The sequence below is a fragment of the Calypte anna genome, chromosome 2, assembly GCF_003957555.1.
Source record: "Calypte anna isolate BGI_N300 chromosome 2, bCalAnn1_v1.p, whole genome shotgun sequence".
Lineage (NCBI taxonomy): Eukaryota > Metazoa > Chordata > Aves > Apodiformes > Trochilidae > Calypte > Calypte anna.
In genome coordinates, this window is record NC_044245.1 from 107325 (window position 1) to 122281 (window position 14957).

General features: G+C 39.4%; 1 protein-coding gene across 7 annotated transcripts in view; it reads right to left on the minus strand.

Moving 5' to 3' along the window:
- LOC103525556 (SWI/SNF-related matrix-associated actin-dependent regulator of chromatin subfamily D member 3) overlaps positions 1 to 14957 on the minus strand; it is an 88931-nt gene that overhangs the window by 19034 nt on the left and 54940 nt on the right. For all 7 annotated transcript variants that reach the window (XM_030446471.1, XM_030446470.1, XM_030446467.1 and 4 more), the window contains one exon: positions 7517 to 7639. In XM_030446471.1, the coding sequence (XP_030302331.1) occupies positions 7517 to 7639 (123 nt within the window). The remainder of the gene's footprint in view (positions 1 to 7516; positions 7640 to 14957) is intronic.

The window sequence follows — 14957 nt, forward strand, 5'->3', positions numbered from 1 at the left end:
AAATCTCTAGCATCAGACCCATAGTTCTAGAAATTAACATTTTCTCCAGACAAGTAGTCTCCTTCTCCTCAACCATTACTTTTCACCTGCCAGCTGTCACTACCATCCCATCTGATAAAGTAAGATCCTGGCAGAGATCCAAGAGTTTAATCTGAGCTATCAGTCCAGAGACAATACAGATACTTAAAATTGAGCTCAAGCACCAAACAACCACTGGCGGGGGCTTTACGGCCAGTATGCAGACCAAAAGGTCTCCTTGGCTGAAGACACACATCCCAAATCATTGCTCTCAGTTCGCTTATCTGTACTCCTGAGTTCCACAATAATGTCAAGTTCATACCCAGAAGGCTCTGAGAGTGAGGTGTTCCTCCAACTCCAGTTGAGCAATTCCATCTCACCCATGCAGGAAATGACACATCGGTTATGTGCAACGTGGTCACTCTACAGTATTATCTGGGCAAGAGGCCACTGCCTTTCAACAAATCCTGCAGTTTTCTTCATAATGCACATTATAGCACATATCTAAAATCTACTCTCCTCTCTGTATGGTGGCTTCTCAGACAACAGAAGAGAAACCAACAAAAACCCATGGCCTTATTTTTTCTGGTAGGATTTTCAGGATTTGCCTGGAGCAAAAACTAAAGAGAAATTTTTATCTTGAGGGCTACAGGAAAGCATCATATTTCATCCCTTCAGACACACTAAAATTTTACCACCCACAAAAAAAACAAACCAAACCAATCAAAAAAACCCAACCAACCAAAAAAAAACCTCAAAACCGGGGAGAACTTGGCTGAAACCTGATCAACACTGTGAGTCAAATAACCTCTCCTCCAGAAATCAATGGATGCTTAATCTGCTTGCACTCTAAGGTTAAGATACACATCTTAAACATCAGCTTTGTCTTGCCTTCAGCAAAATGAACCTGAACGAGAAGTCATGTTAAAAAGAAAATCCTTTCCCAAAACCACTGTATTTCACTTGCAATTTTTCCTTGAGAAAAAGAGAAGGAAAAAAAAAGCATATGTGACAGAAAATTAGTCATGTTAGCAATAAACTACTGCAAAGGTCTCAGCTGCAACAGCAGCACAAGCAGCAGGACAACTCATGAATGAAACAGATCTAAAGAGGAGTCTTACAGGACTGCTGGAGCCAATCTGCAGATTCTTCTCTAAATTCTTCAATGTCATTGTCCTGGTTTGGGCCAGGATAAAGGTAATTTTCTGCCTAGTACTTTTGCTTTCAGCTAAGTCTCCGGTAAGTAGCTGCACTTGCTGAAATTAACAGCAAGTTTCTCAGACAGTGTCTGCTTCTAGGACTGATAACGCTCAATGTGTATAGTTACAGCCAGGGACTTGTATGCAGAACCAAGGACACTTGCTCAGCTCTGAGGAGCATTTTACCCTCCGGAAGGAGTCAAGAGGTCCCACCTGAAACCCTCCTTTGGGGAGGAACAGACAAGATAGATGACCAAAATTGACCAAACAGAGCACTCCATCCCATACATGTTATACTCAGTATAAATTTGAGGGATCAAAAGGGTCAAACCCCCTTCCTTCTCTTCCTGCTTCCCCTGTCTCTGTTTGCTTCGGCATCCTGGGAGGATTGTGTCCGTTCGTCTGCCTGTGGACCTGATCCGTGCCAGCCTGAACCTGTGTGTTCCTGCCTCCAGCTCCTGACTGCTGCTGACTCCGGGAGTCCAGCCTGGACTTTCCCAGGGCTGCCCTGCAGCCTTGGTGGTGACATGAGAGTTATTGGTGGGAAGGAGGGAGGAACATGGTATCAGTTTTCTTCTGTATTTGTAGATATTGAGTAATTTTTCCTATTTATCATTACTGTTTCATTAAAGCTGTGTAGTTCAGTTTCCAACCCATAAGTCTCTCTCCCTTATTCTCTCTCCTGTCTTTATCAGGGAGGGGGATTAATAGAGAGCATCTGTTAGTTTAATTGCCAGGCCAGTGTTAAACCGTGACAGTCACCTTCACACAAATCAATATAACTTTAAGTTGAAGTAAATGGACACAATGCTGGAGATCCATGAAACCCTTCAGAAAACTACTTCTCGTTTATAGTGCCACTTTCTTTTATTTTTTTCCTCCCCAGTTTCCATCCCTACAAGGTGAAATCAGGAGCTAAGCATCTCAAAATATCATGATCTGCATAATGCCCACAGGACAAATCTGCACTGGTGGCTGAAGTTAAAGTTTCCTTCAGTGCACTCTCAGGCAGGACACAGTAACTCCAGAACACTTCCAGAGTTGTGCTTGGGAATTCAAACACCTTAAGGATGGATTTCTATGTACCTCAGAGCAGCTTAAAAACCTCATGCATAAAGCACTGGAAGAATTTAAATCTGCTTCTGCCTGCATGTAGAGTGAGTGTTTCATGGTCTCACAAAACTTTCTAGGAAGTAAAAAAAACAGCAGTGGAAGATGACGGAGAATAGAAATCAGGACAAAAAAGGAACAATTACCACTAATAACAAGTGTTTACGTGTGACTGAATCAAATAGAACAGCGAGTGTTCACATCAGGACTGGAATACAGAGGTATCTTCTACCCAGAGTAGCAGCGAACAAGTACCTCAAAATTTGTAGAAGGAACAAAATTCATTAAGCAACTCATGACAACAAAAATGGACAAGAACTTAAAAATGGAGAACCCAAAGCAGGAAAATGAGTGAGTTGATAGACTATGCAGGTATCATGAAGACTAAAAGGAACTATACAGTATTTACTGAGTTCAAAATTGTACCAACATGTGAAAAACACCTGTAGAGAGTTCTATTAAAAATTCAGCAACAAAAAAGTCTTCAAAAAAGTTGAACAAATATTATAGGGGATTAAAATGCAGAACAGCATGCCCGGTAGTCCACAAAATCAGTTACTGCAGATTGCTATTTAATTATACTGTCTCAGGAAGAGAATCTCTACTGATGGGGGATAAGAATAGCTAGGTGCACTGAAAAATTCTTTCTCTTCAGTGACTAAAAGGACTCAGTTTTTTACTTAAGAAAAGATAACACTAAAGAGCCTGAAATATGGGCTGATATAAGGCAGGAGATTAGATGTTCATGTTTTCCTTATCTCACAACACAAGAAGAACATATAAATTATGTCATAAGAAAATAAATTCAAACCTGAACAATGGAAGTATCTCATGTATGCTCCACAAAACATAATGAATCATGATTAACCTAAGGAATTCAATGTCAAAGAAGGTAAATTTTAAACTTGTAGGTTTTTAAGCCAGAAGAAACTTTATTGTCCATTTTGATTTCCTGTACAACACAGTCTCTAATCATTCACAAAACAGGGCAGGTCTTCTTAAAAGACATCTAGTGCGGACCTAAAGACTTGACATAACAAAATATCTATAACACGAATGATATCTTGCTCTAATGGTCAAAAATATACACATTCATCAGTCTCAACTGGTCTATTCTTGAAATTCCATCTGTCAGACCAAAGCCAAAGGCTCTTAAAAAAAACCCAAAAAACAAAAAACAAATAAACAAAAAAACCCACACCAAAACTAAAAGACAACAGAAGAAAGCAAACAAACCCGGAAGGGTCTGGAGTCACTGTATTATGTACAGGTCCCAGGAATGTCCAGTCATATAAAAGTGTGAAGGATTTTAAAAGATGTCAAACTTTTCTGTGTCTTAATGTGAACTGATCTCTCATTTCTGGAATTGAGGTGGAACTGTTACCTACTGCTGGAAGATTTTTTGTATCCTCCTAAGAATTATTTAGCACTGGAACATATTATCTTGAGAGGCCATGTAGTCTCCCACCTTGGAGATGTTCAAAAGCCATCTGGATGTGGAGCTGGATAACTAGCTGTAGGTGGCCTAGACTGAGCAGGGGGTTGGACAAGATTATCTGCAGAGGTCCCTTCCAACCTCAACCCATCTGTGATCCTGTTACTGACCACTATTACTATGGACAGTGATCCAAACCAGCCTCACGATTCCTCTTGCCACTGCATGTGGGAGAGAGAGGGTGATTACACAAGATACAACCACATTCTCATCCAACACTAATGCTAGTTTATGATGGGTTAAGATTGTCTGTTTGTGTTGAGGCTGAGGGACGTTTTGCCCAAGCATGTGTCAGTCTTTCACAGCAGGTAATTATCCAGGGAACAAGCCAACCAGGAATGCACTAACCCATGTTGGTGTGGTACCTTTGGCAACTCAGTCCTCTCAGTAATGTGTCAGAACCCCCAGATCTGTATAGAGAAGACAACCTGAGAACTCCTAGAGTAAAGTTCAGGGGTGTCCAAAAGAAGGGGAATTCACCAAAAGCCCACTACTTCTGAGGTGATCCTCAAGGACTGGGAGAACACAGATCAACAGACATGGAAAGATTAAGGACAAGTCTCCCAGTGTGTGACCACATACTAATCAGAGGATGAATCTGCTGATGAACTGGTCTCATTACACTAGGAAAACTAAGCTGTTTGGCTTTTTTTTTATTTTGTGAATTTTCTGGTTGATGATTAAAGATGAGAAAATTCTTAATAAAATTCCCTTGATAAGTTGCTTTGTTTACATTTCAATTGCCATAAATTCTGTTTTGCCTTCAACGTATTTCTACTTTAAATGCCTTCTGCAGACATTTCCCCTAGAGAGCTTTAAAAGATCTTATTAAAACCTCTGTAGTGTTTGATGGAGCACACCAATGGGGTGTAGGGTCACTGGGCTGGCAGAGACAGGTCTGTTTCACGTAATGCTTTTCAGAACTCATGAAGATACAATTTAAAAAAAATAAAGTATTTGTTTTCCTTCTTGATTTGGAGGAATTTTGCTTCTATGACAATTACAAGCTCTTTCTAATTTCAAGCCTAACATTTATTCAGTCACCTTTTCACCATTTATTCTTGTGTTGACATTGTCCTTCAGCCTAAAGGTCTATACTTTTCTTCCTCTCTATCAAAAAGGCAGCCACTCCCAGTCCCTTCCAATTTTTTTAGTGATCATATATAAAAGCCAAGTGATATTTACAAGGTGTATCTTCTTTTCCCTAGGTTGTTCAAGCACTTCTTTCACATGATCATTCTAGTCTGAGGAGCTGCTCACTGTGAGCACTGCTGACACTGTATTCCAGCTTTGACAAGATGAGATGGCAGCAGGATCTTCTGCAGCAACACTAGAACTTCTCTGTTGCTACAAGGAATTCTAGTTACAGACCTGTCTTGTGATTTCTTCTCTCAGTTGCATAACAGTAAGTATAGGATTGTTATTACCAAAATAATAAACCCCACATTTAATGGTGTTTCAAATCAATTGGCAATTACTTTACAACATAAATTATTCCAATTAATCCTAGCCAGCACCAAGACCAACATTACAATCACAGGAAAGGAGGTTGTAGACTGCCCATGTGCCATAGACCTTGAAGTGTAGAGGGCAGGTGGTGAAGGCCTCCAACCAACCTCACAACCTCAAGGTCTCCTCCCTTTCTGAGCAGTCCCACTGCTGGCATCTGTTGCAATACTGCAGCTGTTCACAGAAGGTTCAAGTAGGATCAATATGCCCAGCACAGTTTATGCACTGTCTTCAACTGAAAGTGTTTGAAAAATTTCCCTCTAAAATTTCTCCAGAATACAAAATTCTTCAGACAGAAAAGCAAAGTCTGAGCAACACCAGACCATAAACTCATGGCTCCCAAAGACTCTTTCCAGCTGTAACCCAATCCCTGTGCCCAGTATAATAGCTGCAATTACAGCTGATTGATCTAAGCAGTTCTGCATGTTCCCTGCCTATCACCACATCCCTCAGACAGATTTAATTCTTTCCCAGGATTACAGTCCCAGTTTGTGAACCACTACTTTAAGGCAAATACTCCAAAATTAAAAGAACTTTGATAAGAGTTGGAAATGCAGAGATAACTTTTATTGCTTTTATCAATGTTTCAACTACAATAAAATGAAAATACTTCACATCAGAACAACCCAGATTTATCTAGGCTTAGTTCTATTTTGACAGGTCTTGAATTTCATTTGCTACATGCTAAGTCTAGACATGAATTTGAAAAATATATGCTTGATCATTCTTTTGATGGATGTTAACTAGCCAAGGAACTGATATTTAAAATGTGTTTGCTGACCCCTAGATGGAAACAGAATTTTCTGCCTGCAGTTTACGTAGAGTGTGGTGCCTCCTACACTCTTCAGACTTACAGGCCCTGAATATCTCCACTGTCAAGCTTTGAGCTGGAATCTCATGTCCTTGTCCACTTCCTAGTGAGAGTTTGCCACAGAATCAGCATCTTATTGATCTTGCATCAGATCGATAAATGTAAGCCTGAGTCTTCCATTACTTTCAAACATGGCCCAGTTCCTGGCTAGATTAACATAATGATGTTCTTTTACAGTAAGAAGCTATGTCAAACTATTCCTTCTGAGAGTCCAATCTACTGCATACACAACACCTTTTGACTACAAACCTGTGATTTAAACCACCCACACTTAGTTTTCCTATCTGTAAAATAGGTATGTTAATTTTTCCTTTTCCTTTTTCTTATTTTTTTTGTTTCAAATATATCAATTTAAAAAACGTCAGAGGTTGCAGCCTTCCTCATCAGATAACTGCTGAGTGACAAACAGAACAGAATCTCGATCTCAGTTGGGTTGATACCTATTACTGAGGTACAGACAAGAAGGACTGCTTTCCTTCACAGTAGACACACAGCTACATAACTTCATACTAGAGGATTTACTGGATGAATGAGTATGAGAGTTAAGACCTTACATAAGACATGGAAAGAAATTTCTCACAGTGGGAGTGGCCAAACATAGGAACAGACTGCCTGCAGAGACTGTGAAACCTCCATCCTCTGAGAGTTCAAAAACTGAACAAGGCCTTCACAATCCTGTTTTGAGCAGGAGGTTGAAGCAGAGGACTTCCACAGTTTCCTCCTAACTAAACTTTCACATGATTTAGTTGAATGGCCTAAGAAAAGCTGGGACAGGAGCATTTCAGTAGGATATGAACATGAACAATGAAGCGCTGGACTACATCTAATAAAAAATGCAGAAAATGTAATCTATTTTCCTACATGAATTATCCTTCTACAGACTATGGAAATGCAAATATTTTTGTCAGACCTTTGACAATTTTTCTCTAAGTAATTTTTCCCATCTATGTTCTTTTATTCCACAAGTTTAACTTTTGACTAAAATCTAATCGGGAACTTAATACACCTCTTCAGCACACTCCTCTGATCTCTTATTTTCTTCTTTTTAACCATTCTAATTCAAAGTTGCAAAACCAGGGTTTACTCATCCAGAAAGTATTATTCCCCATTACTCAACGCTTTCAGAAGCTATAGCTGGTAGTATCCACGCAACTTTCTCCATGCACACTGCTCCCCAGCTGCCTATTTTTAGGAGCTTCGTTTGACCTGTTTCAGAATATCTCTGTTCACAGGACTTTTACTGGAAAGACCATTCATACAAGGATTATTCTCTCCCAGACCCCCAGCTCAACCCACAAACTGTTCACAACGTACCTTCATTGGCCTCTTCAGGGCTTCCTGAATGTCCACGCGCTTCCGCATGATGGTCTGGTCTAGCTTGCGTTCAAAGGCCAACAGATCCATGTAGGCCTGAGACTCAGGAACCAGCTCCCGGATCTGGGAAGGAAGCAAGGAATATCCAAACACTGGAAGCAAGAATCAACTATGTGGCAGAGCAGCGATGCTGACACCTTCACAGCCTGAAGACAGATGTGCTCCCTTGGTTGCCTAGGGAGGTTATTGATGCCCCACTCCTGGAAGTGTTCAAGGCCAGGACGGATGAAGCCTTGTGCAACCTATTCTAGTCCGATGTGTCTCATTAAAGGGGGCTGAATCTTGATGATCTCTAAGGTCCCTTCCAACCCAAACCATTCTATGATTCTGAGTTAACTCAAGTCAGAAGTTCCCAACTAGCAGGACAGGTCTCAGTGTCGTGGCCCAAGCATATGGCTGAAAAAAGCCCCCAGCTGGATCCACAAAGCCACAAAACTTGAATCATGGCTGCTTTGGGTTTTGTTTGTTTTTTTTTTAACCCTAACCCATATCTACAAGCAGCCTGGGAGCCACTGTTCTCACCAATGCACAGAAGACTGAATTTGGCCTGTTAAAAACAAAAAAGTGCTGTAGACTAAACCTAAAGCTTTATGTTAATGTTGGTATTTTACAAACATTACCCACTAGAAATAAAAACTGCTATTAATAAAGCCAACTTTTGTCAACACATCTTGGCTGAGGTGAAATCGACCTTCATATCAAAGTTTTAACCCAACTATGAAGTGTCTATTTACGATCTTGCCAACTTTTATTCATGTTTTATTACATTAGCTAAACTACATTAGTATTTTAAAACATTAGCTACACAACATTAGCTTTATTAATAAACTCCCTTTTTATTTTCCCTTTTCCACAGAAGTTAGCACAGGTGACATGAAGTTGTATAGCAAGAACTAACAATCTGAGCTTAGAAATGGGCAAGTATACCCTTTCATGAGTTCTGAACTGGGAATAACCCATGCAAACAAGGTCTAAAAGAAAGGAACTCTAAGTGTTTGTAATAAATCTACTGGACTGCCTGGTCTATCTCTATGATACTCACTCTTTCACCTCTATAACTACAGTATTTAACTGTTAAGACTGCTGTAGGAATTAAAAGCTAATTGGTATTCCAGTTATGCTTTAGAATCAGAAGTCTACAGTTTTAGTTTGGTGTAAGACACAAACACCTATGTGACAGGTGACATATAAAACTGCTCCCCATGTTCTGTAAGGACATCAGAACTATTGCATGAGGTCACCCCAACACTCCATCTGTCATAACCCTGTGTCTCTGACAGCATTTGGAAAGTTGTTGCCCTTTAGCACCTACAACTGCTTGAGGCACAGCCTCCTAGAGCCTCAACAGACAGTGAGTGAAGAAGTTATCTCCTCCTCATTTTCTATCTGACATCTGTTATCTTCGTCTAATGCCATCTCCTTGCACAGCTGGAGTAGCAGTGGGCAGGCATTCCCTGTGCACATTCTACATTCTGCTTACACATTTCACAGATTTTTTGCCATCCCTTTCTTCATATTTTTATTTTCCAGGATGAAGAAGCACATAATAATTCCTCCCTTCTGTATTTAGATTGATCAGGACTATCAAGTAGGTGTCTCTTTCAATATTATTTATCTGTTTGTTTTGCAATTCTAGAATGCCTGCTGGACTGACACTCTGGAGAAGCAGAAACCATGAAGCCAGAAACTGCTCATCTTTAGCTGAACCACTATATATTTAACTTTATATTTATCTTTCACGAAGTCTTACTATCAGCAGATTAGTAAAAGAACCTGAATGGTTTTTAGAACAAAGCATGATGAGCAAGCATTACCCTGGAAACATCAAGGAATTGCCAGACAGCTTGCAGAATAAAGACAGCTGGGCAAGACTTCCTCCCCATGGTAAATACAAAGCTTTGAACTCAACAAAATACCCCAATCCTTTTATCCTGTCCCACACAGAAAAAGACGTATCTCAGTTCCTTCCACACAGAGGAAATTAACCATGGTGTAGTGCAGTCAATTAAAAATTCTGGACCCAGAACCTAGTTTCAGTCCTTGAACTCCCAGTTCCTGCACAGTCAGTTCTTGAACTCTCAGGATCTGATGAAGCAGGGAAAGGGCCTCTGCAGCCCTCCAGATAAAGCACACACAGAGCTGGGCTACAACCTTTCCAGACGGTTTGCAGGGGTACTGCACCCAGAATCTAATTAAATTTCTACTAAAGTTTGTAAAAAGATCAGTATATTTCTATTCCACATTGTAGCTCTTTTCTATTCCATTCTTATAACGAAACTGGATCTAAAACATTTTAAGATGCTAATAAAGCACTGACACTTTAAAATGAGCCAACAAAAATAACACTTCATGTAATTCCTTGAACTGTCAACAACTGTGGGCTGGGAGAGCATTTGGGAGAACTGTACTTGCCTGTGTTTTTACTCTTCTCTAGGTATGAGTTTGATCCCAGTGCAGGTAGGATACTGGGCTAGATCAATAGTCCAGTCAGGCCAGTTTTGGCTGCTCTGACAGTCTTTTGCTTTCTCACCCTGCTATTGGAATAATCTTTTGGAGGCACGATAATGTTCCAATTTCACATTCTTTCCTAATTTCCCTTCAAGAGTGAGAGAAAAATTAAAGGCTACGACATCAAAACAAAGAATTTTCCTTGTTTCTGGTACATCTTACCTCAAAAAGATGAAGGTATTCTTACACTCCAAGGTATTCTTGTACTCCAGACAGTAATATTTAATTAATTTTTCAGTTTTCTTCATAGGAAACTGAACACCAGCTACCCCAGTGTTCCTGTGATAAGGATCTGTGCAGGCTGTGCACTAACTGAAAAGTTCACAGCTCCATGCAAGTCTCCTCTCTTCTTCTAAAGAAGAAGAAAAGAATTCTTCTACAAAAGTTTTAACTATTTAAAAGAGTATTTCAAGACCTGAATTCTCCATTCTGGCCTTTACCTATCTATTTCAAGAAAATTCCAAAAAACTACTTAAGGACAGCATCTCATCATCTGAGGTTTTGAAGCATGTGTGGTAAAACCTTACTTCAGAATTATATGGATAACTGGAATAGATTACTATTAGTATGAAAAGTGTCCTTCTACAGGCTAGGGTTAATTTTTCCCTAGTGAGAAAACTGAAATGTTGACAAATGAAAAAAAAAAAAAGTAAGAAAAAATTATTATTAAATTATAAGTTCTAATCTTTAACTTCCATTCCCTCTTTAATCGATGGTGACAAAAAAATGGAAAAATTATAAGAAGGACACAAAGCCTTTTGTAGACACTGGGAGGAAGCCCCGTGGTTGCAGGCCCTCATGCTCATGAAGGAACTTTAACCACCCTGACATCCAGTTTGAGGGAAGGAGCACTGGGCACAAGCACTGCAGGGGATTCCTGCAATGGACTGATGGCAATTTCTTGACACAGGTACCCAGCAATAGGAGGAGGCAATAGAAGCTCACTGCAACATGGGCAACTGACTCAGTATAAGGAACCTTTTTTCTTCTTTTTTTTTCTTTTTTTAAAAAAAGCCACAATGGTACCAAAACATTGGCAGAGGCTGTGGGATGCCCATCAATGGTTGGCGGTATTCACAATCCAACTGGACAGGGTCCTGAACAACCGGCTGTAATCTGAACCTCCTTCATACAGCAGTTTAAGTTCACAGCTTTCAAAGGTCCTTCTGATCCAAATAATTTTGTCATTATTGGGGCTTAAACAGTTGTCTACCCAAGTCTTGGTTTTGCCTGAAATTCAGTGAATCCTTTGTGTGTTTGAGGACTATGAGGTCACTTTCAGCCTGTATGTCAGAGGGTCTAAATCACTGGTTTTATTTTATTCTATGCAACTGCAAATACATGTTACATGTGCTACATGAGTTGCAGTAAAATGTACAAGTAAATATTTAAATTATAAGTGCATATGCAAATGAGACTTTAAGTTCTTCTCACAAGTGTTCCAAAGGAACCAATAGAATTGCTCGTCTACCTAATACCCTCTAAGTATATTCACAAATATACTTAGGATATCACAAAAGGATATCACAAAATCAAAAACTACAGAAGACATTAACATAGAAAGAAAAATTAGAATGGAGCAGCCACACAGCAATAGGAGCTCTCTATAAAGCTGGGCTACTTGAGCAACCTTTTTTTTATACAGCTAGATGAAGGCCCCAGTAATGACCATCACTCTTCCAGAACACCAGCTAACTAACCATAACACATCCGAAAACAACAAATTCAGACCTACCGCTCATCATTGTCCTTCCCTCTCTCCAGACCTGGCACTAACCACCAGGAAGGAAAAAAAAAACCAGGGATAATCCATCTTTTGAAATCCTCAATTAAAGTAAGTTAACATTAGTACTGTAACAGATTAAGTATCTAAGGCAGTGGGACAGGTAAGGTTTTGTTTGGCCAATAACATGACTGGAGAAGAACAATCCTGGAAAAGGTGGCCTTCCTTCACATTTGAGGCTACTGTTTCAGACCCGAACATAGCAGATTCTGCTCAAAACACTGATCAAAATCAGCTGTGGGTTTTTGGTGGTACAAAGTCAAACTAATAAAGCTCGACAACATGTCTGACTTCTTTCTGCTTCAATATTTGCAGCTGAAAGCAACATTTATCTTACCATTAAGCAATGGTTTGGAACAGAAGTGTCAGTCTTCAGAAAAAGCACCTACAGGGCACAACTGTATGATAATTTAGTTACCTGAAAGAAAAGGATGGATGTTACCTATGAAGCAGGAAAGAGGTGACTGTTGTTCTGGTGAAACAAAAACTCTGAGGAACACTGCAAGCAGATGGAAACAGGAGTACTGTAACACCTGTGTCTCTGCTGAACGCAGTACTAAAAAAACGCACTGAGGCTGTCTGGCCTATCCTATACATGCCCTATGGGACAGGTACTAGCTCCACCTGATCTTAACAAATATTGTGTAAGAAAGTATGAGAGAGGCAGAACTAAGTACAAACCATTGCTTGAGCTCTGCCAACTCCAACTGCTTCAAGCACGTTGGAATCACTGCTTTCCAAGACAGACTCTTGTACTACCAGATTCCTGGGTTAGAGACGTTCCCTTATTTACAGAAAAACTAATTTTGTTTACAACTACTCTATTGGGCAATTGTAATGATGCTTTCTAGCAATAACTGTCCTTCTCCCTGTGTTTATTTACTGTTTCATTAATCTTAAAAAAACCTGTAAATTTTATCATCAAATTTCTTGTATTATGCATGACAGTGAAACCAAAGAAAAAGAATTTTTAAAAATTACACTGCACTGGGTCAAGATCTTTCTCATTCCACTAGAAATGATCCACTCACTATTATGTCTCCAAATTGACAGTGAAGGACTTTTCAATTTAAGGTAATCAATAAGCTTCAATATACTGTAATATTTTTTATTGAGATGTCATAAATAACAGATCAAATGGCTTGAAAAAGTCTAATACTATCAACACATTTTGTATGATCAGAAAATGCCATGATGTCCTCAGAAAAGACAGTCTTGTTGAACAAGATTTAATTTTTAGAATGGGTCTGTGAAGCTTCAAAGTACTCAGATGTCTTCATTTAGGTCGAGGCACAATGGTCTCCTCAAATAATGTAAAACTTCACAGAGAGATCAAGCCCTGGCAGGAACTAAAAGATCCTTCCTCACCTAGAGAGAAAAGTCTTCCAGAGATGAAGAGAGATTCCCTAGCTCTGAATTTCTCTTCTCCTGTGACCAAGAAAAGGAAGGGCTGGGGAGTGAACCCTAACTGGACTGGCAGCCGTCAGGCAGGGAGGAGAACATAAAAAAAATCACGTTTAAGCAGCAAAAATCAATTCTTGCCTCCTCCTTCTCTGCATCTGCAGCAGAGCGTAAACTAATCCAGTAACCCTTAGCACAGAGGCAGAACCCCAAAACTTCACTTCCCAACCCTCAAAAAAATGTGTTGTAATTAAAGACCCTTTTTTTCTCTTTTTTCATTAACTCCTAGTCCCAGCTCTCCCTCAGCCCAAACTCCATCATAACCATAACCATAATAATGCAACTAATAATGCAACTGTGTTGGAGAATGGTGCATTTGTAAATTAATTTTGAATGTTACAATGTTCTGGGTATCTTATTTCCAATTACTAGAAAGGAAAAAACAGTTTAATGGGAGAAAATACTTATCTACTTATAGTCACAGAGTTATGGGAAGAAACCCGAAGTCTTATTTTGATCTAAAATAAAGAAGGGTGGAACCAGGACAGATAAGCCTGTTTCCACGCCTGTCACATGCAGCTAAAAGATACAAGCAAGATTTAGAGAGTTTTACTCTGGTTTCTCTACAATGTTTTAAGCAGAATGTCCTGAACACTTCTTAGTTATGAAATACACAGTCACGAACATTTAAATTTAGACTAAACTCTCACAAGAACACCAGAGAAAACCCTGCTTTGGTCTCCAAGGCTATATAGGAAGATAAATACCATGTCAAAACCAATCTAATGTGTCCTTTCCATGCTAATTACTACTTCTGAGTATTAAAATGCATAATGAATTCCAAATTTATTCCTCTAAATATCAAGAGACCTAGCTGTATCACTTCTGCAAGAAAACTATGTCCTGTCCATTCCACAAAGATGTCAGAAATAATGGAAAAAGGAAAACTGGTATTTTAGGTTTTCAGGTGGTCCTCAGGGACACAAACCTTTGCAGTAACTTTTTGAGGAATTCACAGTGGCCCACATAAAAGTAAAATACTGCCCATGTGTTGTTCAGGAAAGAAAGAAAAAAAAAGCAGGAAGACAAAAATTTCATTTTCATCACTGCCAAGTGCCATATGAAACCTCAGATCTTTCAACAGCTTTGACTTGGCATTTCTATTAAAACGATCCAGAAAAGACAAAAAGTGACATTAAATGCATTAAGAGCTGGAAACTTGTAGTTAATCACAACCTGAAGAGACTGTAAGGCACTTCTAAGTTTGCTGACTGTGGTAGCAAATGAGCTGCAACACTCAACTAACACAAGGGAACCACATCAAGACAGTAATCATACTGGTGGGCACTAATGCAACCGTGGCTACTGATGAAAATGACCACAACTCAGTATTAATTAAGTCATCTGCAACAAATAGACAAAGATGCAAGGTACAAAAAATAGCAAGGGGTATGGGGCTTTTATAATTTAATCTGAATGTAATGAACACGATCAGGAAATCAGAAGAGGAGGACAGGGATATGGATCCACACCAGGGTGACCTGAGAGAAAGAAAATAATACAAACTACTAAGATATTTGTACAACCAAAAAACCTAATAGCAAAGAACGTAGGAAGCAGCTACAGCACGGGGACTCTTACTGCTTCCCAGGGAAATTTTTAAAGGATTTAGGTAATTGTAAGTGTAGA